The 27328-nt window shown below is 37.9% G+C and overlaps 2 protein-coding genes and 1 non-coding gene across 4 annotated transcripts; all 3 read left to right on the top strand.

The window, feature by feature from the left end:
* The first annotated feature begins 4241 nt into the window (after positions 1-4241).
* LOC132181218 (phox domain-containing protein) lies at positions 4242-22677 on the top strand. 2 transcript variants are annotated; one of them, XR_009440233.2, is made up of 16 exons: positions 4242-4600; positions 5343-5745; positions 5883-6060; positions 6146-6285; positions 6633-7515; positions 7690-7790; positions 7989-8133; positions 8220-8288; positions 8425-8470; positions 12962-13428; positions 13604-13683; positions 14875-15010; positions 20480-20672; positions 21905-21987; positions 22099-22326; positions 22569-22677. XR_009440233.2 is itself a non-coding variant. In XM_059594338.2 (15 exons), the coding sequence occupies exons 1-15, from the start codon at positions 4501-4503 to the stop codon at positions 22222-22224; spliced, it is 3150 nt and encodes a 1049-aa protein (XP_059450321.2). In that variant the 5' UTR covers positions 4242-4500; the 3' UTR covers positions 22225-22677. The 2 variants fall into 2 exon arrangements, 1 of the variants encoding a protein (XP_059450321.2); XM_059594338.2 differs by having other exon boundaries at positions 22099-22677.
* Positions 22678-24030: 1353 nt separating this feature from the next.
* LOC132184921 (Clathrin adaptor complex small chain family protein) lies at positions 24031-26862 on the top strand. Its single transcript, XM_059598713.2, has 7 exons — positions 24031-24156; positions 25367-25453; positions 25709-25800; positions 25916-26024; positions 26102-26137; positions 26361-26447; positions 26531-26862. Exons 1-7 carry the CDS (start codon positions 24154-24156, stop codon positions 26600-26602), a joined length of 486 nt encoding a protein of 161 aa, XP_059454696.1. The 5' UTR covers positions 24031-24153; the 3' UTR covers positions 26603-26862.
* Positions 24591-24694, top strand: LOC132168280 (U6 spliceosomal RNA). Its single transcript, XR_009438798.2, has one exon. It is a non-coding gene; the product is annotated as a U6 spliceosomal RNA (small nuclear RNA).
* Positions 26863-27328: the final 466 nt, after the last annotated feature.

Below are 27328 nucleotides of genomic sequence, written 5' to 3'. Positions count from 1 at the left end.
ACGTTGAATTGTCGTTCTTCTACTAAATGACAGTCGTGAAAACGACGGGTTAATCATGAACGCTTGTTTTGGAGCAGATAAATGCGGCGTAGTGTCGGAGTCTGTGTGCGAGTTTATTGCAGTTTTTTATATTTGGAGCGCCCATCGTTTTCGGAGGGTTGTTAGGTTTCCAATATTCTTTTTAAATTCTCTTTTCAAATGATATGCACTCTATATTCATTTAAGAAAAACAAAAAATATATAAATTTATTTATTGAATGGATCTGATTATTTGAAAAAAAAAAATTAGATGTTTAGTATTATCCGATCTTTCCTTACCCAAAAAAGAAAAGAAAACAGGAAACTAGATTATATAATTGTTCGTATGGGCAGCTAGGAGAACTACTTTACATTTGCATATGCTCAGTTGGGTGCTAAATAGAAAAAAAAGGGAATTTAGATATAAATTTTTTAGGCCAACGTGCTTTTATTAAAAATTTCTTAAGTGATTTTTTTTTTTTCGAAAATTGACTCTCTGGGTCAATCGAAACTATAATAAACTCTCTACCATCAAAAATTTTTAACAGCCGTTAGTCCACTCAAAACTCTCTATTTTATCTGATTACAATATTAATTTTTTATTAATTTAATTAAAAAAATTAAATCTAAAAAAAAAAAAAAAAAATTGAAGTGTAGCCAGGGGTGGCACCGCCACCCCTGGCCGCCCCCCCAACCCTTATGGGGTAGCCGTAAGCCACCCCAAGGGTGGTTTGCCCACCCCTAGGGTGGCTTGTGGCCACCCCATGGGTGGAGAGGCCACCCCAAACCACCAATGGGGTGGCCGCGAGGCACCCCAAACCACCTAAGCCACCCCTTTCCACCTATGGGGTGGCTTGGGGTGGCCTCAAACCCCCAATGCCGGGCCACCCCAAACCACCTGGGGGTGGCGGTTGCCACCCTTCAATTTTTTATTTTATTTATTTATTTTTTTAGATTTAATTTTTTTAAATTAAATTAATAAAAAATTAATATTTTAATCAGATAAAATTGGGAGTTTTGAGTGGACCAACGGTTGTTAAAAATTTTTAACAATAGGGAGTTTTATTATAATTTCGATTGACCTAGAGAGTTTTTAATAAAAACGCGTTGACCTAATAAGTTTATATATAAATTCCAATAGAAAAAAAGAAAAAAAAAAGTTGAGATGTATCAAATATAAAATTAATGTGTTAATATTTGATTTATTTAATTAAATAAATTATATATATATATGATTTTATATTTATGCTTTAGTACAACTTAAACATGACACTTAACATTTAAGGCTTATAATTTTTCACATAACTTGTAAATTCAATACAAAATAAAAATGCTACAGTACCGGCCCTTGTACAGTACCACTCCAGGGCCATTGGCAAACAGGGCCTTAATGATCGGAGGATTGCTAGGTATCCGAACACTTCTTTTTAAATTATCTTTCTCAAATAATTTGGACTACACATTTATTTAAGAAAAAAAATAATATAAATCTATTTATTTATTGAATAAACCAAATTATTTGAGAAAACAAATTTTTTAAAAATATATTGAGATATCTAGATTATCCAATCTTTCTTGACCCAAAATAAGAAAAAAAATAATATAAATCTATTTATTTATTGAATAAACCAAATTATTTGAGAAAACAAATTTTTTAAAAATATATTGAGATATCTAGATTATCCAATCTTTCTTGACCCAAAAAAGAAAAGAAAACAGAAAACTAGATTAAAATAATTTATATATATATATAGAGCTGCTGCCATACGGTTGTGGCAGAAAACAGGAGTTTTCTGCCCACCAATCACAACATGACACATCAACATTTTAAGAAAAATGCAAAAACTTAAAATGAGAACAAAACACCAAAACAAAAAAAAATGAGGACAAAAATGAGGAACCACCAGCCCCATCTGGGTGGCCGGCGTGGCCACCCCCAGGCCATGGGGTGGCCGCGCGGCCACTCCTAGGCCACGGGGTGGCCGGCGCGGCCACCCCCAGGCCACGGGGTGGCCCGCGCGGCCACCCCCAGGCCACGGGGTGGCTCGCAGGCCACCCCAGATCTGGCTGGGGTGGGCCCGCCGGGCCACTCCCAGGCCACGGGGTGGCCGGCGCAACCACCCCATGGCCACGGGGTGGCTCGCAGGCCACCCCAGCGCCGCCCTTCTCGGCTTTGTGTGGGTTTTCTCTCCCTCTCTCTCAGTCTCTCTCCATCTCTCTCTTCTCGGTAGTTCTGAGCAGTGATGGTCAGGACTGCGTGGCGGCGGCGCAATTTGAGATGGGCAGCACCTATGGGACCAGGCGGCGGCGGGCGGTGATGGTTGTGAAGGGTGCTGTGCGTCTGAGGTGTGGAGAATGAAGAAATAATCTGGTGTTTTGGTTTTATTTTCTTAACTTGTTCCATGCTGAGGTGTCACATTTACATTGGTGGGCAGAAAATGAGGGTTTTTTGCCACAACCGAACGGAAGTTATTCTCATATATATAATCAAAGAGGGAGAGGGAGAAAAGGGGATATAAATTTTTATATTCAAGTGTTGTTTCAAATTTTCAATTGTATATTTCTCTCTTTTTTTGTTTCCGTCTTTATGTTTGATCGTATTCGTGGATGGGTAGAAAAGGAAAGGAGAGAAAGAGGGAATTGTGGATCCAAAACCAGTAGCCACCAAGGGAATGAGCCCAGTCCGCTGCAAATAATTACGGGACTTTTTCCGACCTGCATTTTAAAATATGTTTGAGATTGTATTTAAAAGAAGAAGTTTTTAAGTTAAAAAGTATTTTTTAATAAAGTTTTGTTAAAAGTGCGTTTAAGTAATTTTTAAGCTCTTTTACCATTAAAAACGCTTTTAATTTTTAATTTTATTTTTATCAAACATGTATTTTTTTTTCTTTTAAGCGAACTTTTTGAGTATTAAATGCACTTTTAAGCCCCTCAATTACGGAACAGGATCCTTTTCAATTTTATAGTAGAGGGGTATTTTTGTCTTTTTACTTTTTGAGAGAATAAAAATACTCCTTCACTATAATTAACTCAATATTTTTTAGTTCAAATAAAATAGAGAGGATCTTAATCCTTCAAACGCACGCCGAAATAGACTATTTCGTACACTTGACTTGGCTGAATTCATCACTCGCATCAAAAATATTAACGTGGCCACCTCTCCTCCTTCCATTATTCCAACCTGTCGAGCAAGAATAAAATCGTAATCTGCCAACTGCAAGTAAATTATGTGGTCAGAGGTTGCTTAATAAAAAGATAAACAGCAACATAAAATAAGATTAAGACCCTATAGTTTGAGATACTATAGTTTTTATAATAAGCCTCTTGTAAACCAATTTAACAATTTAAGTGGTAATGCCACTTCAATCATAATCGAAAATAAGTAATTGTAATATATATATATATATATATATATTTTTTTTTTAAAAAAATTATAATAAAAACCGAAATATGTTGGATAATTGATAAATACCGAAAGCCAAAAATGAAAAAAAGTTCTATTTGGTCATGACAGTGTGACACATTTGTCATCAAGCTAGAAAATTCAAAAGTCGCCTTTGCCCTCTTTCTAATGATTCATTTTTTTTTTTTTCTAATGAATCATTGATGCAAGTATGTGACCTATTTCTTATTATGGCAGAAACGCAATTTTCTTGTTTTTTTTTCTTTTGACAAGTAAGACGCGCTTTGAGATTGCTTTCGAGAAACATGACTTTTAATTCAAAAAGTGTTTTTTGACAAAAAAAAAAAAAAAATATATATATATATATATATATATATATATATATATATATATTTAAGTTTTTATTAAAGAATATTTTAGCAATTTGTAGACCTTTTAGACTTTAGCGCCTGTTTGGAATTGTGTTTGAGAGGTCTAAAAGTGTTTTTAATACTAAAAAAATCATTTTGAAGAAAAAAGTACTCGTTTGATAAAAAAATTAAAAGCGTTTTTAAGGACTCAGAACGCTTAAAAATGATCAAAACGCACTTTTAGCAAAAACTTAAAAATGAAGCTTTTGCTCAAAAGTGCTTTTTGACTTAAAAGCATTATTTCTTAAACGCAATCTGAAACAGATTCTAAACGAATATATTTTATTTTTAAACGGACTTTTTAAGTGTTAAATGCAATTTCAAACATGCCTTAAATTGAGAAGCAAATTATTATTTTTTTTCTTTGGACGCTGAGGTGGCAGAAGCGCATTTGAACACCTGTGTCTCTCTCCTCCGACGTAGTCCGACTGAGAAAGAAAGTGAAACAGCTAAAGGGCGACAAATTCAGGTATATACTTTCTCGGTTGCTGGGGAATTCTTTTGCCGAATATGTGTTGGACCAACCAAAACCCTCGTGGGCGTCCCTGATTGATTTTGATGCTGACGATTGGGATTACACGATTGGCCCAAATTCAATTCTTTGATTTGGGGACGGAATTCGTTTGCGCTAGTTATTCAGAGTAGTATTCTGGCTAGGGTTTCGAGAGAATGAAGGCGATGGAGGCCATACAGGATCTAATTGAAGAGGCCAAGCTTCGAACTGTTTGGTGGGCTTTGTGTATTTTCGCTGTTTCCTACTTCTTAACGCGTAAGTTTTTGAATTTTGGGCTTAGAATTATTTGTGTAGTTTCTGGGGTATACAATCTCGAATTAGACACTGTAGTCTCTTCTTTGATGGTTCTAGAATGTTTTTGTGATTGAGTTTGCTTTGCATGTATCAAATACTGCAAGCTTTGTTTAATAACTCCGAATCGATGTGGCAATGTGTGCTTTTCATTCGATTTTAAATTGATTTTACCATTTTATGATTGGAATCAAGAACTAGTAGCTAACCCTCTGTTTGGTTACTGATATATTGGTGGAAATTGAAAGGGAACGATAAATTAGTTGGCCGTTTTTTTTTTTTTTTGAAATGTAAAAACTAAATTTAGCTAAGCCAAATGCTTATTTAGGCGCAGTAGCACCTTTTCGTTTCTGGGGTCCTAACTAGTGATACATATGGGACCTTTTTTTATTTCCTCAAAGGAGGTTTGTGATCACATTAGCTCGATCACTGTGGTTGTCATGAGAATGGTCACAGCTTTCAGTGACAAGTGGCAGGCTGCCGTGAGTCTTGGGGTCCTCGTTTTGGATGCATTTTGAGGTTTCAACCTGGTCGCACTTGGACAGCTCTGCAGCACCACCCATGAGAGTTGCTTTTCTGATGTTACTAGTGATATTTTAGCTGGTTCTATCATCTTGACAACGTAGATATTAAACTGACATATAAGCGTTTCTTTCACCTTTGATCGAGTGTATGTCTGCTATCAACTCTTTCTTTTTTATTGCAGATACAAGTAAATCAATGTGGATGAATATACCCATATCAATTATGTTTCTTTCTGCACTACGCATTATTTTTAATGAGGTAGAGTTCCGTTGGAAGGTTCGATCAGTTCGTCCACGAACATATTTATCTCATTTGGAGAAGAAACAGTTGTCGGTGAATGATTCACGCCTTTCTACCATGCCACCTCCGCCAAAATGGAAAAGGAAAGTTGATTCCCCCATTGTTGAGGCTGCAATGAGCGATTTTATTGATAAAATATTGAAGGATTTTGTAGTGAATTTGTGGTATTCAGAAATTACGCCAGACAGAGAGTTCCCTGAGCAGATCCGTGCAATAATCATGGATGCTCTTGGTGAAATCTCAGGAAGGGTTAAAGAGTTAAACCTCGTTGACTTGCTAACTAGGTATTATTATTAATATTATAATTTTTTTGCTTTCTTCTTCTGGTACAAGAAAATAATCTAAGTCAATTGGAAGCTTTTCAGGGACAATATAGCTGGATACTTGAATGTCAGAATTAAATGACTGTCTAATGTTTCAGGGATCTAGTTGATTTAGTAGGGGATAACTTGGACCTCTTCAGAAGAAACCAAGCTGCTATAGGTGTTGAAGTTATGGCAACACTGTCGTCTGAGGAGAGAGATGAAAGACTGAAACACCATCTTATGGCTTCTAAGGAGCTGCATCCTGCGTTGATATCTCCTGAGAGTGAGTACAAGGTGTGAGTGGAGTGTTCTTATGTAAATATGTTTTTCTCTTCAATTTTTTCTTTTGAATCCACTTGATGCTTTATATTTCTCACAGGTTCTTCAACGGCTAATAGGTGGAGTGTTAGCTGTGGTACTCAGACCACGAGAAGCTCAATCTCCTTTGATTCGATCTATCGCTCGTGAACTTGTAACTTGCTTGGTTATTCAACCAGTTATGAATTTTGCAAGCCCTGGGTATGTTTTTTGAATGATTCATTCAGTATTTTACAGTATTAATCCCGAGAAAAAGAAAAAAATGCGGTAGCAATCTGTTGCTTCTAAGCATTGTTTGTCTTAAAACCTATTGGTTTTGTAAACTGATTTCAGTGTAACGTTATTGACATCAAGGCGTTTTTATGTTTTTTACTTTTAAAAATATAGGGACGATTTTAGACTTGCCACTGCTTGTGTTGAATATCTTATTTTCCTCGGTATATAGATGATCCATTCATATGTGTGTTAGCTGATAACTAAAATTTTCTATTCCTTTCTCCTTCAATGGAGCATCTGATCCACTTTGATCAACCATTCTCTTGTATCAGATACATCAATGAGTTGATCGAATACATTTTGCTTGCTGCTAAAGATGACAACCTTAAAGGGGTAGGCAGTTATCAGTCGACTAATGTGGCGGTTCATCCCCATGATCATCCTCTCACTGCAGGGGGTGTATGCAATGATGATCCTAACTCAAGGAAATATTCATCCTCTAATCAAGGGACTGATATAACAGTGGCTGAAATTGACAGTCAGAGAGAAACATCCTTGGAATATAGCACAGAAGTGCGTATGAAATACCGGTCTGCTGATTGGGCACGACACCTGGAGGCGGCGAACCAGAGAAGAACTGAAGTTCTTACTCCTGAAAATCTTGAGAACCTGTGGACAAAAGGAAGAAATTATAAAAAGAAAGAGCACAAGAATATTAAAGCAGGTTTTCAAGATCCTATAGTAAAGGGTTCTGGAATAATAAGTGTTGTATCTAGTAAAGATCTGGGGAAGGAAATGTTAACCAACAAGCCTGAAATATCCATAGGAACGGATGGTATAGCTGTAAGGCAGCTAACTCATGGACAAAGTATTGATAATCTATTAAGTGTTTCGAACGAAACTGGGAAACAGTTCCCTCAGGATCATAACAAGGAATTCAGTTTTGGGGAAGGGCGGCTCGTTGACGAATTGGAGTATACTAGTAGTCTTGCAACTGATGGAAATAAAAGTCGGCTTAAGAGATCCAATAGTACTTCTGCTTTGATAGCCCAACCTGGTGCAGAAAAGAAATTTACAGAAGAGCCTGGAAGGCCCATTATTTCAGAGTTCTATAGCCCCAATTTTGGCTGGCGTAGTGAAGAGCATAGTGGTAGGAGTGCTTCAGATGTGGTGCTTTACAGTGAGGCCCAGCAAGTTCCTAAGCTCAGGTCCCGGGTGAGCATTCTTTTGCTGTAATGGTCATGTGATAGTCCGGATTTGTAATTTGAGCTGCTAGTAGAATCATTATGAAATGGAGTATATAAATTAGAACACTTTCTGGACTTTGCTATACAAACGCTTGCTCCCAGTTTAAGTTGATCGTTGCATTGTCTACTTATGTCTCTACAGGTTATGGGAGCATACTTTGAGAAACTTGGGTCAAAATCTTTTGCAGTTTATTCAATTGCAGTGACAGATGCAGAAAATAGGACTTGGTTTGTGAAAAGAAGGTTTCTTTCTCATCTGTGTCATAATTATAACATAGTTCCTACATTATGTTCTTATGTTCAGTGTATTTTTATTCAAACTGCTTACTTTTAGTTGCAAAGAAAGTTCACGGAGTTTCAAGATCCTCATCACTCCATCTGGATCTGGATTTTCTTTTGGTTTTAATCTTTCTTTTAACTTATTACTTTTATGGTCTGCAGATACAGGAATTTTGAGCGATTGCATCGACATCTTAAAGACATTCCTAATTATACGTTACATTTGCCTCCTAAAAGGATATTCTCATCAAGCACAGAGGACGCTTTTGTTCATCAGCGCTGCATTCAGCTTGATAAATATCTACAAGTATTATGTAGCCCCTTGTGCATTGTTTTTATAAGACTTCTCTTTTGCACATGATCCTGTTGCTCTAATTTTATTTTCTGTCCCAGGATCTCTTGTCAATAGCTAATGTTGCTGAACAACATGAAGTGTGGGATTTTTTGAGTGCTTCCTCGAAGGTGTGCATCTCTTGAAATTCATTGCACCAAATTTAGATGAACATCTTATTGTTGTTTTATCTTGTCTTATTTATTTATTCTCTGGGGTTAGTGGATGGATATCTGAACCTGTTAAACAACTTTTCTTTTGTTGAAGAATTACTCTTTTGGAAAATCTTCCTCAGTTATGAGAACCTTGGCAGGTACGTGGTTTTTCTTCTTGGCTTTTGGATCACCATAGCTGTTTCTATGTTTAGGTTGTAACTATTTTTGTATGTGGTGGTGTGCAAATTAGTCTGCCGATGTTCAACATCTGTTAAATCTTTGAATTGCTTGTTGGTTTGTCATACAACTTGATTGGGTGCTATACAAGTCGGTGGACTACTGATGGATATCAGGAGATTGGATTTGAGTTCTATCAACTTTGCCTTGTGGTACAATATAAGTAGTCATTGTCAATAAAGATATATACTGGCTGTGGTTGTCTTGCCAATCATGTAATTAGGAACTCCGAACAGAGTTTTGTGCATCATCTAGTTAAGGACTCTGAGCTGACAGTTTTGCAATATGAGCAGCAATCTTTCTTTCCCCGCCTTTTTTTTCTTTTTTCGGTGGGATAAATAGACAACCTGTCAATGTCATTGCTAAAAGTGGAGGAAATAGCATGAACCCAAGGGTACAATTTGTATACAAAAATGGCCCCTACCAGCCAGAATAGCTCAACTCCTTAAGATCAGGAGCATCCATATGATCCAGAAAGGAGCTAAAAAAATTAAATCTTAAAAATGAACTGGCGGCCTAGATAATAATGATTTAATGTACAACATGCTACTCTACCCCTTTCTCCTCCATTTGTCATTTTCCAATGTCGTTTTAAAAAGATGGACAGTTTTCCATTTAGTTGTAAAATTGGCCATTCCTTATGGTTACTTTGTCTTCATTTTTTGAGTTTTATTGTGGTGATTAGTTTGTTTGTTCACTCAAAATTTTTTATTTCCTTTTGGACTTTGCGTTTTCTGGAAGGAGAATATTTGCTGCTTCTGCATATTTTTTTTTTTTGATAAGTAATTATGTGATATAAAACAAGAGCGCAGAGGGGCGCAACCCATTTACACGGGAAGTATAAACGAGAGCACCTAAGAGGGAGAGAAATGAAAAAGAAAATCAGTGAAACTAATCTCTAAAGGAGCTAGCCAAGCGGCCGTCCAAGAGTAGAGAGTAAAGAAGAAGAAATGGGTCAATTCCTCTATAGTCCTAGTGGAATTATCAAAACATCTAGCATTTCTTTCAATCCATATACACCACATAAGACACAGAGGGATCATCTTCCACACAACTGCGCTTCGGGAACGACCTCCCGACCACCAACTATCGAACAAGTCCCTCACCCTGCAAGGCATGACCCAATGCAATCCAAACCGAATAAAGATCGACTGCCAAAGAGCACTCGCGAGCTCACAGTGGAGAAGAAGATGATCGACTGTCTCTCCGGACTTTTTGCACATACAACACCACTCCATAACCACTATGTTTCTTTTACGCAAATTATCATGCGTCAATATTTTGCCTAGGGCTGCAGTCCACCCAAAAAAAGCCACTCTCAAGGGAGCCTTAGTACACCAAATGCTCTTCCAAGGAAACACCTCTTGATAAGAGTGGGACAAAGCCTTGTAGAGCGACTTAACCTCAAACTTACCTTTCTTGGACGAAATCCAACACATACGATCAGTCACTCCTAAGGAAATCTTGCAAGAATACAACCGATCAAAAAAAGGAGAAACCAAATCCAGCTCCCAATCTTGAACGGGCCTAACAAAAATAACATTCCATTCAACTCTCCCATTCCTCCAAGTAAAGTTATCCTTCACCCAAGCTTCTTTATGTCTGGCAATACTAAATAAGGACGGGAAAGCTTGTTTCAAGGAATTCTCCCCACACCAAACATCATGCCAAAAGCGAACTTTCGAACCCTCCCCCACCTCGAACCGGATCCCTTTAACAAAAAAATTCCACCCTTGACGAATGTGCTTCCAAAGACCCACACCATGGGAGCCTGAAACCTCCTTTGTGCACCACCCACCTTCCTTGTCTTCATACTTAGCTTTAATAACCTTACACCAAAAAGCATCGCTCTCATTCGCATATCTCCAAAGCCACTTCCCCAAAAGAGCTTGATTAAATTGGTGCATCTTCCGAATGCCAAGACCTCCATAACGAAGGGGACGACAAACTTGATTCCAACCAACAAGATGCATTTTAGTCTCATCTCCCATTCCTCCCCACAAGAAATCTCTTTGGACTTTCTCAATCCTTTTAGCTACACTTATAGGAATCGGAAACAAAGACAAGAAATAAGTCGGAAGATTAGCCAAAGAGCTCTTAATAAGAGTTAGGCGACCTCCTTTAGAGAGATACATCCTCTTCCAACCCGCCAACTGACGCTCCATCTTTTCAATCACATCATTCCACATAACCGTATCCTTGTACGGCGCCCCTAGAGGGAGACCCAAATACTTCATAGGCAACTCGGCAACACTGCACCCAAGGATACTAGCTAACACCCCAATGTTCTCCACCTCACCAATTGCCACAATCTTAGATTTTCCCAAATTCACTTTTAAACCCGATACAGCTTCGAAACATAAAAGAATAAGACGTACATACCGGATTTGCTCAATAGAAGCTTCATAAAAGATCAAAGTATCATCCGCAAATAAAGAGTGAGAGACCCTCAATTCCGATAAGACCCTATTTCCCACCGAGAAACCATTCAAAAGGCCTTGTTCTACCGTCGCATTTACCATTTTACTCAAAGCCTCCATAACTAGCACAAACAACAAGGGAGAGAGAGGATCCCCTTGCCGGATTCCCCTCGAACTCTTGAAGAAGCCTTCTGGCGTGCCATTCACAAGAATGGAGAATCTCACCGACTTAATACACCACTCTATCCAAGCCCTCCACCTTTCTCCAAAACCACACCTATGCAGCAAATACAAAACAAAGTCCCAATTGACATGGTCATAGGCCTTTTCCAAGTCCAATTTACAAAGAACACCTGGCAACCCTGATTTCATGCGACTATCCACGCTTTCATTGGCAATGAGAATGGAATCAAGGATTTGCCGACCCCCTATAAAGGCATTTTGGGAATAGGAGATGACCTTACCCAAAACAGTTTTCAACCTATTGGCAAGCACCTTAGAAACAATTTTGTACACCCCTCCCACCAAACTGATGGGCCTAAAGTCCTTCATCTCCACCGCTTCCGCCTTCTTCGGAATCAAGGAAATAAAAGTAGCATTCAAGCTCTTCACCAATTGACGTCTTCGATAGAACTCAGCAAAAACCGCCATAACATCTTGTTTAATTACTCCCCAACAAGCTTGAAAAAAAGCCATGGAGAAGCCATCTGGACCCGGGGCCTTGTCACCATCCATGCTTTTTACCACCTCCCAAACCTCCTTTTCCTCAAAGTCTCTTTCTAACCACCTATTGTCCTCCTCATCAATAGACAAAAACGGCTGGTTATCCATTCTAGGACGCCAAGAACTTTGTTCCGAGTATAAGCCTTGATAGTACTGCACTATGTGATCTTTTATTGCAGCTGGGTCCCCGGATAATTCACCATTGATACTAAGCACCTCCACACGATTTCCCCTACGATGAGAATTAGCCATCTTGTGGAAGAAACGAGTATTTCGATCCCCCTCCTTGAGCCACAACGCTCTCGATTTTTGTCTCCAATGAATTTCCTCACACAACAAGGTATTCTCCAACTCTTTCAACAAGTCAACCTTCCGACTCTTCTCCTCCTGGTCTAAACCTCTCGACTCTGCCACCTCATCCAGCTCTTCAATACCTCCCAACAGCTCTTTCTTCTTCTTCCCAATATCCCCAAACACCTCCTCATTCCACTTTTTCAAGTCCGTTTTAAGGGATTTCAATTTATTAGCAAGCACATAACTGGGTAAACCCTCAAACGAATACGACCCCCACCAATTAGATACCTTATCCACAAAACCCTCTGCTTTAAGCCACATGTTTTCAAATTTAAAAGACTTATTACCTCCACAAGGGGTCCCACAATCCAACAATAAAGGAAAGTGATCGGAAAGCAAGCGTTGAAGTCTTCTTTGTGCCACCGCTGGGTAATGGTCTTCCCATTCCGGAGAAAGCAAAAACCGATGAATAATAATAACACTGTTTTTCGTGGAATAATAACACTGTTTTTCGTGGATTGTATATATTTACAGATGAATAATAACACTGTTTACAGATGAATAATAACTTCTGCATATATTTACAGATGAATAATAACACTGTTTTTCGTGGATTGTATCAAACATCTCATCAGAGAGTGAAGCAGATTATTTGTTCAAAAGTGCCCCATTCTTTCAGTTTCTGGCCACTTGCTTGAGGGCGAGCTCTTGTGTGAACATGGCTTTTCCTTTTTAATTTTCTCAGTACATATTTAATGGAAAGAAAGGAAGGACCATGATACTCCATCTTCAATTTTTTTTTTTTTTTAAATCCTTACATGGATGATTTCTGTAATTGTTGATTATGCTAATTGTTTGTATTATGAGCTAAATGTTAATTGAGATGATCTATTTGGACGCTATTATAATTTCTCCTTTGCTTTCCATTTCCTCCTACATTTTACTTTTATTGGTAATTTTGAAAAATTCAAACAGTCAATGTGGATGATGCGGTGGATGATATTGTACGCCAATTCAAAGGGGTTTCAGATGGCTTAATGCGTAAAGTTGTTGGTCCTTTACCCACTTATGAAGCTTCTTCTTCAATATCCACCCGGAACTTATCCTGGAATGCAGATGAGATCAATAAACATCTTTCAAGTAATAATACTGTGGAAACTGCGAATAGCTTTTCTGATTATGAAGAAGGCGACAAGGATGAAAATCATGGCCATGAGGAAGTCAATAGTGAAAACACTAATGGGTGGCATTCAGACAATGAATTGAACTCTAAGAGTTTTCCACCACGGGTAGTCAAACATGGCAAAGACCCTAGGAACTTAGGTTCTGAGAAGAGGCATGATTTAGTGGTAAAATCTGGTATACACCAGGGTGGATTTCCAGCTGCAAATCTTCCTTTATTCTCAAATCATTTGGAGGACCCAGTTGGAATGCCACCTGAGGTATCATGCTGAGTTCATTTTTTTTGCATTTAATGTGTAACCTCTGGCTGTAAAGAGACCTTGTGTATCCCATAATGGCTATCTTAGTTGATGTAGCTAGCTAATTTTCCCGTTGTTGTGTGTCTTTGGTTTGTGTTGAAATTCTATGGTTGTTTATGGTTGGATTTTCTTGCAGTGGACTCCGCCAAATGTAAGTGTTCCTCTGTTGAATCTAGTTGATAAGGTGTTTCAGCTCAAGAGAAGAGGCTGGCTGAGGTGAGCTACATTGTCTTAATTCAGAAATTTTGAAAAGCAGTCATTGCTATGGAGTCATGTTTATGTGCTGTTCAATGCCTAGTCTTTCAGTTTGCCTTTATTTATTTTTTTTTTTTATTTTTTTATTTTTCCTTCAAAAATTATGGTATTCCGTATGCTCTTTTATGTGACATTTCTCTTTCTGAGTTAGTGAATTTGTTTGAGTAACGTGAGGTATGCTTAAGCTCTATAGTAAGTTGATGCTTCTGGAATTGTGTGTAGCAGATGGCATAAAGTGTTCTTACCCTTTGTTTTATTTCAATATATTGTCTTGCCTCAAAGGGAAGACAGAATATTTCATTATTCTGTCGCCATAATTAACGGAGCCCTTCAAATTGAACAACTCCCTTTCGCCTTTAGACTTGGGCCGAGCAACCTTAATATCCCGCTGAAGGTCCTCTTCAACGGCCTTCAACAGCGCCAAGCTTGGGAAAGAAGAGAGGGAAAGAATACTTTATGCCATCTTCATTTAGATCTCTTTTGTATTGTTGTGATCACCTTTAGCATTAGATTTATATCTTGAGCATCTTCTCTCTTGGGCATGATTCAGTTGGTGTGAAGGCTGTGTGTCAAGCTTGGCCTGGTTATCAATTATGAGTTTTTCCCCTGATCTTTTATTAAGTAGCCCTTCTGTTTTTCAATTTTGGGAGTGAGTTTTGTAATATGCCGTCTTCGTATTGTTTTCTTTTGCTCTATATCTATTTACATGTGGTCCCCCTTATACCCAGACATTGATTTAGATGTGGCCCTATTGACATTAGGTGTTTCTCCATTTATTTTCAACTTTTATTTTTGTTTTTTCTTTTCTCTTATAAATATTTTCAAATGACTCTTTTCTTTCATACTTTGATTATTTTAGAGATTGTTGGCTTGTTTGGTTCTTTCTGGTTTTTTCAAGATTTGGTATTTATTCCTGAAAAAATCTTCCATCTTGTTCCCTGGCATAACACTTTGTTGCTCCATTTCATGATTATAAAGAATCATCTACAGCTTATAAGGTTTCTTATCGCTATCATTTAGGCCTTCGTGCAATTTCGGGGTCTTTTGGACTGATGTAATTGTATTAAACACGATAAGATGCAATGATGCTTTAACTTGTTTGATTACTGTAAGTAACTGATTGGTCCCTAATACTTATTTCTGTTAATGCAGAAGACAGGTCTTTTGGATATCAAAACAAATATTACAGTTAATAATGGAAGATGCAATTGATGATTGGCTCTTGAGGCAGATTCATTGGCTTCGGAGAGATGATGTTATCGCTCAAGGGATTCGGTGGGTTCAAGATGTAAGTATTCAACCAATCATAACTATCTTCAAATTTCTGGAATGATGTTTACCAACTCACTGATTTGGAGCTGCATCTGTAATTGATGCATGTCTTGCTTTACATGAGTACCGCTGAATCTTGATTAAATAACTATTCTTACAGTGTCTAAATTGTTTGCCATATAGATCATGGGCTTACCGTGTATTTCTTTAGTAGAAGGATTTCCTTTCCCTGGCATTTCTCATTGTGTCTATGGACTAGGAAGGGGTGAGTCCAACCGTAGCGTTGGCTCACTCCTTGGTGCAAAATTCAACCCCTAAAAGTTCAAGTCGTTATATGCATTATATGAATTCCAGTAGGATCAACTTTGCTTGCTCAAGGTTAAATAATGTAGTCAAATGTAGGCTTTATTTAAAAAATGAAAGAAGGCTTCAAACGTAAAACCTTTACTTAACACTTATTTAAAATATATCTCAGTTCAAAGACATTGGATGATACATTTTTGTATATGCCTATGCCTGTTTTGACAGTGTGCCTAGGCGCATACTGTCTTCTCTCAGCAGTTGCTGGATTTTCCTGCAATGGTGCTTGTGTTGTTTTTATTTTTAGTGTGATGCTGCGATGGGTCTTTCTAGATGGATATTTGTAGAATCAAAATCATTTGAGTTTGCATTAGATGAAGGAGTCCATGTTTTACGTGCTTCTGAAAGGAGCAAGGGCTTTATGCATTCTGTTTCTTTGGGTAAAGTTATTGTGCTTTGGTTGGTGGATTTCATGGAGGAGCTGCTTAATGTAAAGGCGACGAAGGAGTTTTTGAAGTCAACTTGAGTGGGCTCAAAAGCTTTCATCGTTCAATGACATGCGTACATATATGGTCGCTATTTGGTCATTGGTGAATAGGTGGTGGTGGGCGGCGTGGCTCCATTGTTATACCAGAGGGCCGAGAAGGTAATGGTTGGTACGGCTAGGTGATCAAACTGCGAAATGTTGCAGCTTTATTTGGTGTATAAGATGGTGGTGGAAGAAGGGGAGGAAAGGGAGGGTTTTCTCAGCCATTGTTTGGCGAAGGTAATGGAATCGCTCGTTCGGGGATAGCTTTTTGTGGGAATGCATTGACAAATAAGGTGGTGCGTATTCAAGCGACCAAGAAGCCAAAGCTGGGGCAAGAGGCAATGTAATGGTTGTACATGGAGGCGATGGTTGGTTGTAGAAGACTCCATGCGGCCAATGTCAATGAGGCAGGGATGCTGGTTCGTATGATCAGCTGTAACGGGGCCACGGGTGAGGCTAGAGCCAAAAATTGCACCGATGACGATGGTCATAATGGAGAGGTGGTAGAAGGGGAGATGGTTCCATGTTGTCATTGTCGTGATATGAGAACCTAGTTGGAGCATATGAGAGAGGAGTTGGATCGAATGGTTAATTGGTTGGGTCTGGGCCTAGGTCATTTTGGGTTGGTACAAAGGTTGGAAGGTAGCATAGACGTGGGTCTAGGTCAAGTTCTGTTGCTAGCCCAATGGAGTTAACTGAGCTGAGGTCAACATATGGCCCAATTCCGCGTGCCATGCCTGATAAACTAAGAACCTTTTCATTGTTGGTGGGCCAATCAAAAGGGACGGTTTGTAAACACCAGGTGCAACTCAGAGTTAAACCCATTTCCTGGAGAGTGTAAATGTTGGCATGGACTTATGCTATTTTGGGTTTAATCATGGATTTTGTGGGTGTCAGTCCAAGTCCTGGTGGGGCTGCTGGCATCCCGAATGACTTGGTGGGTTTGGAGCAAATGTCGTAACTATGCAATAAGGGGAAAGAGATTTTGGAGATTGATAGTGATAGCTTAGCCGATGATGGTGCTCTGCCTAAGATATTGTCGGAGGATACTCAAACCACAACATCAAGCGCAATCTTCAAACTCAGAATCCGCCGATGGTACGGTACATGTGATTACTATCAGGTCTGGGCCACCGATAGCGAATTCTGTCGACTCTTGCTCTTTTTGAAAGATCAACTAAGTTGGATAGGACATCAACACCTTGAGATGAACCAACTGTCGAGGGTAACTTATTGGGTTTTGGGTGGCTGTGAGGTAGATAAGGAGGCAACATGGTTGGATAGTTACAAGAACGAGATAGGTCACATAAGGAAAAAGTAATTGGGGTACATGCCGGGGTGGGTGAAGCTAGCTTTATGGGTGTTAAAGATCCTTCTAAGCTGGATTGGTTTGATGTGTAGATAGGAATGGTGTGGCAGGTTTGGAATTGGTACTATACACCAAGGAGAATTCCTTTGTGTGTGAGCCTCTGAGTTGTTGTCCTGCCATGGCTTCTAGTTGGGTTTTGCATAAGGTGAAGGACATCTGACACGTTGGGCTTTCTTCTGAAGGGTTTGAAGGGCAATTTAGGGTGTTGCTTACAGCCATTGAAGCGAGTCATAACCAGAAGGGGTGGAATTCCAACTCCAAATCAGTCGTTAGAAGTAATAGAGAGCTAAAAGATTATCTTGCTCAATCATTATGACTCTATGGGTAGATGTTCAAGCCATAGTAAAGGGGAGGGGTTTCTCGGTTTATCCGTGAGGCCTAAATATTATCATGGAAAGTTAGAGAATTGAACGAGGAGAAGTAATGCTGACAATTTTTAACACGGCCCACGAACTTTATATGAACCCAACACAAAATTAACGTATTAGGGTTTTGTATAATCGGGTTTGGGTCAATTTGGGTTGACCCGAATTAACCCATTTAATAAACGAGTCAATCCTGGGTCAACTCGCTTAACCCACTAGTGACTCGTATAATCTATATAAATATATAAATTTACAATTAAAAACAAAACCCCCTAAAAGGCTATAATTCATATAAGTACATTTTTATATTTATAAATTCATATAAGTTATTATTATTTTGCATTCCAATTCATAGACATGTTTAAATGGGTCAAACAGTGTTGGGTCAATTCAACACGACCAGTTTATTAAATGGGCTCTGTGGGTCGGGTCAACCCAACACGACCTATTTGTTAAACGGGTTATGCGGGTCGTGTCATGTCACTGTTTACTCAGAGAGTGGAAGACTGATGTTATATGTCTCCAGGAGACCAAAATGGAGATTATGCCCTATAGAATTGCGCATAGTTTATGGGGGTGCAGTCATGTAGATTGGTGTTGTTTAGACTCTAGGGGGCTTCTGGTGGTGTCTTTCTCATGTCGGATAGGAGGGTGGTGGTCTGGTGGAGAAAATCATAGTGTATGGTTAAGTTCTTAGTGGCTGTTTCATTTTGAAATGTTGAGGATCGATTTGCTTGGGTGTTTGCGGTATTTACAGTCCAAATGCCAATGAAGTTTTTAATGGGATGAATTGGTTAGTTTGATAAGTTGGTGGGACGTACCCTGGTGCATTGGGGGGATTTCAATGTAACTCGTTTTTTGAGAGAGAGGTTGGGTGAAGGCTGTACTTGTCCATCTTTATTGGAGTTTTCTGATTTTATTTATGATCAGGGACTCATGGACATTCCTCTTGTGGTTGGCTCTTTTACATAGTCTATCAACAGGGATCCTCCCTCTTATTCTAGAATTGATAGATTCCATGTATCCCCATAGTGGGAAACCCAGATTGCTGATTCGCTCCCGAAGAGACTACCCAAACTATGCTCTTATAATTTTCCTATTCTTCTTGATTGTGGAGGCACTCCTAGAGCCAAAAGATACTTAAGTTTGATAGCATGTACCTAAGATCAAAGGGTTTTGTAGATAGGGTGAAGTTTTGGTGGTCCTCTTACCAGTTTCAAGGTTCACTAAGTTACATCCTAGCTCGCAAACTTGAGGCTCAACAATCTGATTTATGAGCTTGAAATGAGGAGGTGTTTGGCAATATAGAGAATAACAAACCACTTCTTTTGGATGATTTATGGTCCCTTGAAGGGTTGGAGGAAGAGAGAGGCTTGGAGCCTATTTGGAATTGTGTTTGAGAGTTCTAAAAGTGCTTTTAACACTTAAAAAGCCCGTTTGACCGAAAAAAACTCGTTTGGCAAAAAAAATTAAAAGCGCTTTTAAGGGTCCAAAAAGCCTAAAAATGGCAAAAACACACTTTTGGTAAAAGCTTAAAAATGAAGTTTTTGCCCAAAAGCTCTATTTCTCAAACATAATCCCAAACAGGCTCTTAGTTGAGGAGGAGATAACGAGGAAGGCTGCAGTGATTAATGATTTGGAGAGGACAACACTTTTGGAGGAGGCGAGTTGGAGGTAAAAATTGACGGCACTTTGGTTAAGAGGGTGACAAGTGCACAAAATTCTTTCATTGAGTGGCCAATTCGAATAGAAGGAATAATTCCATTGGGAGGTGCTTAAAGTAGACATCGTGAATACCTTCCATGAATTTCATGCTAGAGGTACATTTTAAAAAAGCCTCAATGACTACCTTCATTTCTCTTATTTCCTAGAAACTAGGGGCCGTTGACATAAAGGATTTTTGACCTATTAGCTTAGTAGGTGGTTTGTACAAAATTGTTGCCAAAGATCTAGCTAACAGATTGAAAATGGTAGTGGGATCTTTTTTCTTTAGTACTCTTTATCTGTGGACAATTGCTTATATTTTTCCTTTGGTTTTAAGTTTTCGTGATTTTTTCTTTTCTTATAGCTAGGTATTTTCTCTTGTATAATTCCCATATACTTGGGGCACCTTACGTTTTTAATGGTATCTCGATTATTTATAACAAAACATATATATACACATATTCAAGTAACCTATATTACATACTCATTACTTAATAACTACTTATATATATACACATATATGAACAAGTTTAGGAGTCAAACCGAGCTTATACGATCTTTGTGCACAAACATTAACCGAGTCGAGCCGAGTTTATATGAGTTGTTTCGTTTAATAATTGAGCATATTTTGTGTTCACTATCGGCTCAACTATTAAATGAATTGAGACCGAGTCAAGTTTATCTGAGCCAAGCTTGAGCCTGTTGGTGAGTGGCTATGTTCATTTAATAGCCTTACCTGCAGTAAAGTAAAAAGGAACAAGATGTCAGTAAACTAGATAACATACTCTTGATTAGAGTTAGGCGGCCACCCCAAGACAAGTAAATCTTCTTCCAACTAGCCAATCTTTTATCCATTTTTCCAACTATCCCATCTCAAATTGCTTTTGACTTAAAAGAAGCACCCAGGAGAAGATCCTAATATTTCATGCAAAGAGAAGAGATACTACATCTGAGAATATCGGCATCTGACCCCGTATGTGCCTCCTTTTCTCTTTTAGGGCTGAAATTAGATTGCCCTCGAGTTTGCTCAAACATGGGAATAAGTGATTACATGTAGTCCTGCTTGACATTGCATGTTCTAAGTTGTATAATGATCTTCAAATTTGTGTTCCTAAAATTATTTGTTATGGTAAAACGCTTACTTGCTATTGGATGGACGCAATATAGAAATATGAAAGAGCCATATTCAAATCTTTTGATAATATGTATTTCTTTCAGGTTCTTTGGCCTGATGGCACATTCTTCCTAAGAGTAGGGAACACTCGGAGTAACGATGATGATGCTGAACTTAATCAAAAACCTTTTCAAACTACAAGTCAATTTGGTGGCAATAAGATCTCCACATTGGTGTCTTTTGAACAACAGCTTGAGGCTGCTCGCAGAGCAAGTGATGTCAAGAAAATGCTATTTGGTGAGTAATATTCTCTTTTAAGATTTCAATTTTTATTCTTTTGAGGTCATTCGGTTGTGAAATTTTACATTTATCTAGAGACTCATGGTCAATTTCTTTGGAGATGGTTTCCTTGGTTTGTTTGTCAATGATTATTTTCTAATTTGGGTACGTTTTACGTTTGCTTTTATTTTGTTTTTCAGTGCGCATTTTTTATATTCCAGGTTTCTCAATAGCGATCTGACTGTGTTCTACTAGAGATGTCATTTCAGACTATTCTTGGTTGATGAGACCAAGTAATCTAAATGAATATTTTTGGTTCTTGTTACAAGAAGCTAAAATCTGAGAGTTCTCCTGACAGGAAAGTTGGAATAGTAACATAGGGTTTTGTTGGCAATTTGTTCAAATTAATTTGTAGGGGTGTGTGTATGCCCTATTCAAATGAAACCATTACATTTTTTATGTGGGACGTGTCCATTGTACATGGGGAAATATTTGATTGTGCAATTTGCTTTATTTCTTTCTTTAAATTATTGTTTGTCTATGTGCCTAGAATTTTACTAGGGAGCCTCTTAGTATGAATAGAGTTTCAAAACCTGAGAGTTGTAGAATTTCAAAATCCCCTTTTCCTGCGTATTGCTTAGCCAAAAAAGAAAAACTTGGGGCTTATACTTTATGAGAAGTTGGCCTTTCTTTGTAGCATTATATTTCAATGCTTATTTTATTTATAAAAAATTATATTTTATCGCTGCATTTATTATTTTTATTTTTTATTTTTTTCATCTGTTCATTATAAGCAAGTCGGACTAAAAATTAGCAATATCTACTTACATGGTGGGAGTTGTGAAAATATGTGTGGCAATGTATCATCAAGAGGGTTCAGAGAGTCAGGAACCTTGTGCCATTTTCTTGTGCTATATGTTTGGTTTACATGATTGCTAGGAGGGGGACCAATTATGTTTATCAGTCTCAGCCCATACTAAAAGCCCTCCCTTGTCCTAGCGCCCCTCACGGCGCCCAAACAAAATATGGGATTTGCACAGGTTAAAAGGTAGAGACTTCCATGGGAATCCCAAGATCTGAACAAACAGAACAGGCTATGATATCATGTTGGAGGACCTATTATCCTGGAAGTTTCAATTATTAGGAAACAGGAAAACTAGTCTTAGGAAGCTTGAACAGACTAACATGACCTGAGGAATGGGATGACATTAACCTCCGAACTTTTTTTATTTATTTATTTTTTTTTTCAGATGGAGCTCCAACGGCCTTAGTCAGCTTGCTTGGGAATAATCAGTACAGGCGTTGTGCAAGAGACATTTATTATTTCACTCAGGTTAAGCCTTATCCCTTCTCGGTGCTGATCTATTTTTATAATTTTGTTATCTTTGTTTTAGGCTTTTTGTTTGTTTCCAAGAAGTTGAATATGGTTTGTTATATGTTGCAGTCTTCTATCTGTGTGAAGCAACTTGGATATGGTATATTAGAACTAGTACTCATATCAGTTTTCCCCGAGCTGCGGAATCTTGTTGTTGATGTTCATGAGAAGATGAATATCCCACAATCTGTATAGGATGTTTGCCGGTACATTTCTCCCTAAACCTTACTCGCGAGAGTGTGGGGTGGGTTATCTTCCCAGGGATCATAAGCCGAGAATACTGAGATCCTCTCCAAGGTTCGTAAGATCACATATTAAGTTTACCTGTCACAGATTCAATGGCGTTGCATATAGTATATTCATATTATCAGCAAACTGAAGCCACGCATGTTCAAATATTCGGGAAATTTTTTTCTTCCTGGGAATGTGGGAAGTAGCCTTGACTCACATTTCGACTGTAAAAAGTAATAGAATTGGAGCGTGTATAGAAATCATCCTGTGTATACCTTCTGCTAACTCGAGCCATTCTCATTTGACAGGGAATTTTGTATTGTTGCATACTCTGAGAAACAAGTCAGTGATATTCTTTGTTCATTTGCCATTTCTATAGGTTTATAACATTAGTGGTTACTCAAAGATTTTGGTTGATATTTGTATCTACAAGATCATCAAAATATAATTTCCTTGCAATTGTGATTATGATACGTGCACCTAAAAAAGAATCGAATTCAGGGTAGTGATATATTAGTTTTCCTTTAAAAAGAAAAGTGGGGAAAGGAAAAGGGGGCCAGAAAAAGAGTAGAGGTTAATAAAAAGGGAAAATTATTAAATTGGTCCGTATGGTTTGATTTTGTAATAAATAAATTTTTGTGGTTTCAAAATGAGTTTATAAATTCCTTTGTTATGTCTCTGTAACAAAATTTCAACCATTTCACCCTAAATAAAAAAAAAAATAGAAAGAAATTGATTAGGGGTAGTCGACCACCCCTAGAATTGACTTAGGTGGCCGACCACTGCTAAAATTGGCATCCGGATGTATCCTCAGCGATCGTTGCAGAGAATCATACTATACCAAAAGCCCAATCACCCCAAAAACCAACCAAAGGGGGTGGCAAACAACCCCTTTAAGCTAATTGCTTGAGGGTGTTCAAACTATCCTTAAAGTTAACTATTGAGGATGGTTGAACTATTTCAAAGGCCGACCTTGTTCAATTTAAGGAAATAGGGCAAAAAATAGGAATTGGTAGAAGGAAATATTTTGCATGGGGGCAATTGTTCTATTTACTCCATGATTAACTAACAAAAATGTAATGGATTTTTTTTTTTTAATTTTTTAATTTTTTAATGCTAGATACTAAAATTCTATCCAATGGTGACTAACCCTTAGATCAATCATATTGTTAAATAAATAAAAAAATCCAATAATTGATTGAGGGTGTCATGCCAACATTATTAACTAAGTATTTGATAGAATTATAATATCTAACATTTTTTTCGTATACTTTTCATTATCCAACTAAGATGTGATGTTACATATGCGAGACTTGCTGCATAAAAACAACTAACAAGTTAGTGGAGGCTCTTTTTTTTTTTTTTTTGGATCGCAATGCCCTATAATTAGCTGTTTGAATTATACGAAATTCTGGCAGTTAAGAATGTGGAGCCAACTTATCAAAACACATAGATCCAAAAGTAATAAATAAAAGAGACTGAATTTCACAATGCAATCGATTCTGAACATAACATAAAAATATGCAAATATAAAATAAGAGCATAGATTACTCGAACTGTCCAAGACAAATGAGCCCTATAATGAACAATGTTTATCTTAAATTACATGCAATTTGAGCAATCTCCTTCGGGCTAAATTGGTAATTTGAATAGAAGAAATGGGGCTTGGGTTGTATATTATACTGTATTGATTAGGCCTGGCCCTAAGTGATTTTAGGCCCAATACTGGTTTTCGTAATCTGAGCCCGTAATAAAGGTTTGGCAGTTTGCTCGATTGAAGAAGAAGAAGAAATCTCTCTGTATTGGTATTTTCCTTTATTGTTGGGTAGTTTAGCGCTTTTGAGTATTCGGGCAGAGGAGAGCATTTGATATCATCGCCGAACACACAGCGAAATGGTAATTTTTTTTTTTTAGGGAAAAAAAAAAAGAAAATTAGTTGATCGAGAATTTGCATAATTCGAATGATATGGATATTAGATCCGAGCTTGATATATCTCTGAAATCTGATGCGCCTGTGCTCGGTGGCCATGGCTCTTTTGTATTTCTATCTATCTCATTTGCCTTTTCATCCACTGCTGCTATTCTTTTCAATTTGTGAAAATTCTTCTTATGTTGCCTCGCTGTTGTAGATCTCTGTTTGTCAATGGGGTTAAAATATTGAGATCACCCCAAATCTTTCCATTTGCTAATGGATCCGACCGATAAGTCTACCAGGTGATAATTGTTAGAATAACCTAATTTAGGAGAATTGGAGTGTTCTTTATTTTAGTGGCTATGTTAAGCTCAAGAATCATGTCAATTCACCCCTCCAATTGATCTATCATGACCAAAATTTACTACTCATTGTCGTTTTGGATTGGAACGATATTGAGAAGATTAGCATGACCCTTGGGCAAGGATTACACACATAAATCGAGAAATGGTCCAAATATTTCATTCAAAAAAAAAAAAAATTACCTACTCACTACCATCCTGCAGTAGTTTGCTGGGATTCACTCATTCATTCTGCTGCTTTTTAGTGATTCCATGGCCTTTCTTCTCTGTTGAACATGATTTATGGCAGCGCTATCATTTTCTAGGGTTTTTGACTGATACTGTTCGCTCTTTTTTGAAAGCTGGAAGGTTTCTAGGTTGACTTCTAGCGCACCCAATGTCAGTAAGATCATGCTTTTGTTGAGGTTTCTGCGTTTACATCTGAGAGGAATCCATTAGAAATGGTGATATAGGTTGCCTAGGTAATAGAGGGAGTCAATAATTTACGCCTCTTGGAAACTCTTGCTACAATTGTGCCGTACTTTACTAGTAACTCCCTTCCCCAATTGAAGGAAATGTTGCTGTTTTATTCCTCTATCTATCTGTGTGCATTTCTCGCTTGCCCCTCATTTGGATGTAGGCTACCTGAGCATGCCTAAACCATCTCATATCATGTAAATTTTCAATGTTCTCCAACCTTAACTAATTACATTGACTTTTGTATTGGCTTCTTGGACGGCATTAGCAGTTTCCTTTTCATCAAGTCATGTTACTTAACTGTACAATGAACCTAGCCCAAAGGTTTTTAGATTTGCTACTTCTTTAATTGTTTATGTCCCCGTACTTGTTGTAGATTCACTTTGTGCTTCTCATTAGCCGACAAGGAAAAGTGAGGTTGACAAAATGGTATTCACCTTATACACAGAAGGAAAGAACTAAGGTACCACCTGCATTTTTTTTTTTTTTAATTATCATAATTGTTTGGTTGATTGTTAATTTGTACTTATTTCCAATTACCATACCTTTATTTAATTGCTGATATTTGGGTGCTATATTCTTTATCTCTTTCTTTTTTCCCTTCCTTCTTTTAGCTCAGTTGTGACTCAAGTATTGTCATTGTTGTTATTTTTCTGAAACTTAAGTGCACTTTTTACAATATTGATATCCATCAATTCATGATCATGCATTTGAGAAGGTTATACGTGAGCTAAGTGGAGTGATTCTTACACGAGGGCCCAAACTCTGTAATTTTGTTGAATGGAGAGGATACAAAGTTGTTTATAAAAGGTAATACAAGAATATGACACTGTTCACTGTCATAGTGAGAATCTCTTTCCTGAGGAATATTTTTGGCCATCTTTAACATGAGCTCTGAGCTGGTTCCAATATTGTGTTTTTGCAGGTATGCGAGTCTCTATTTCTGCATGTGCATTGATGAAGAAGACAATGCATTGGAAGTCCTTGAAATAATTCATCACTTTGTGGAGATTCTGGACCGATATTTTGGCAGTGTTAGTGACTCATTCATATGAGTACTTTTCTTCCTTTTCATTTGGTTGTGATAAAGTAATTTACTCATGTGTTGCAGGTCTGTGAGCTGGACTTGATCTTCAACTTCCACAAGGTATGTCCACTATGCATGCTTTGTGGCCAACTTTTCTATTCCCTTGGCATTTGAGGATAGTTTATATGTCCGCCTATCCGCCATTTTATAAATAAATCAAGCTTTAATGGGCCATAACAAATGTGCTCAGTAATAATATCACATTATTCTTTTGGATTTGTACTTTATATGGATGTGAAAGTAAGCTCATTTGCTTCACTGTTTGCTACTCTTTAACATGAAGGCCTACTATATATTGGATGAACTATTGATTGCTGGCGAACTTCAGGAGTCTAGCAAGAAGACAGTTGCACGGTTGATATCTGCACAGGTACCTTTTCTTAGTCTCAATGCATTTGCATTTGTTTGGCGACTTTCCCACTTTACTGAGTGCATTATATTGTTGTTTATTAGGATTCATTGGTGGAGGCCGCAAAAGAGCAGCGCAGCTCAATAAGTAATATAATCGCTCAGGCAACTAAGTAGAGGACATGCATATATTGTTGTCGGATATATTGGTTGACATTAAAGTGCTATCTGTATTATTGTTATTTTCTGTCTTGTCATTTTAACGACAGAAATGCACTTATTATGATGTATGTGTTTTTGAGGATTGTACAATTATTGCTCTTTTGATTTTCCGTCAATTACATGTAAATGGTCGACTTATCTGCCAGACACCAGCGGGCATTTTCTTCTAGGTGTTTTGCAAGTAATACTATTCCTCTATTCCAAGGGTATCATTAGCAGCGATGTGCAAGGCAATGAGCCTCATCGTTGCATATCTGATCCTTATTTTATCTTCCATATGTGACACAACCAGCTCAATCCCCCCTAGTAGTTGATATTAGATTGATTGCCGAAATTTTCGACAGTGGGCTTGTTTACCAGATTCTAGTAGCTGAACACGGCTGGAGTTATCAATGAATGGTGCTCTGATCCTCCATTTTTGTAGTTTCATCATATGGATGAGTGCATCCATTTCCAGTCAATTGGAGTGGCAAGGGATGGTGATAGCGAAATTGGTGTCTATGCTCTATGTATATTGTATGGTCTAGACTTTATTTTGTAGTATCAAACGGTCTACGTACTACTACGTAATGCCACATCATTTGTCTAGGGAGGGAGCATTTGTTTTTGTTATAAATTGGCCCAAAAGTACTGTTAAGGGTATAACTTTTACTATATACACTTCTTACAAACTGATGTGAC

The sequence above is a fragment of the Corylus avellana genome, chromosome 2, assembly GCF_965113065.1.
Source record: "Corylus avellana chromosome 2, dhCorAvel1.hap1.2, whole genome shotgun sequence".
Classification (NCBI taxonomy): Eukaryota; Viridiplantae; Streptophyta; class Magnoliopsida; order Fagales; family Betulaceae; genus Corylus; species Corylus avellana.
The sequence above is the reverse complement of the archived record's forward strand: the minus strand, read 5'-3'. Positions and strand labels throughout refer to the sequence as shown.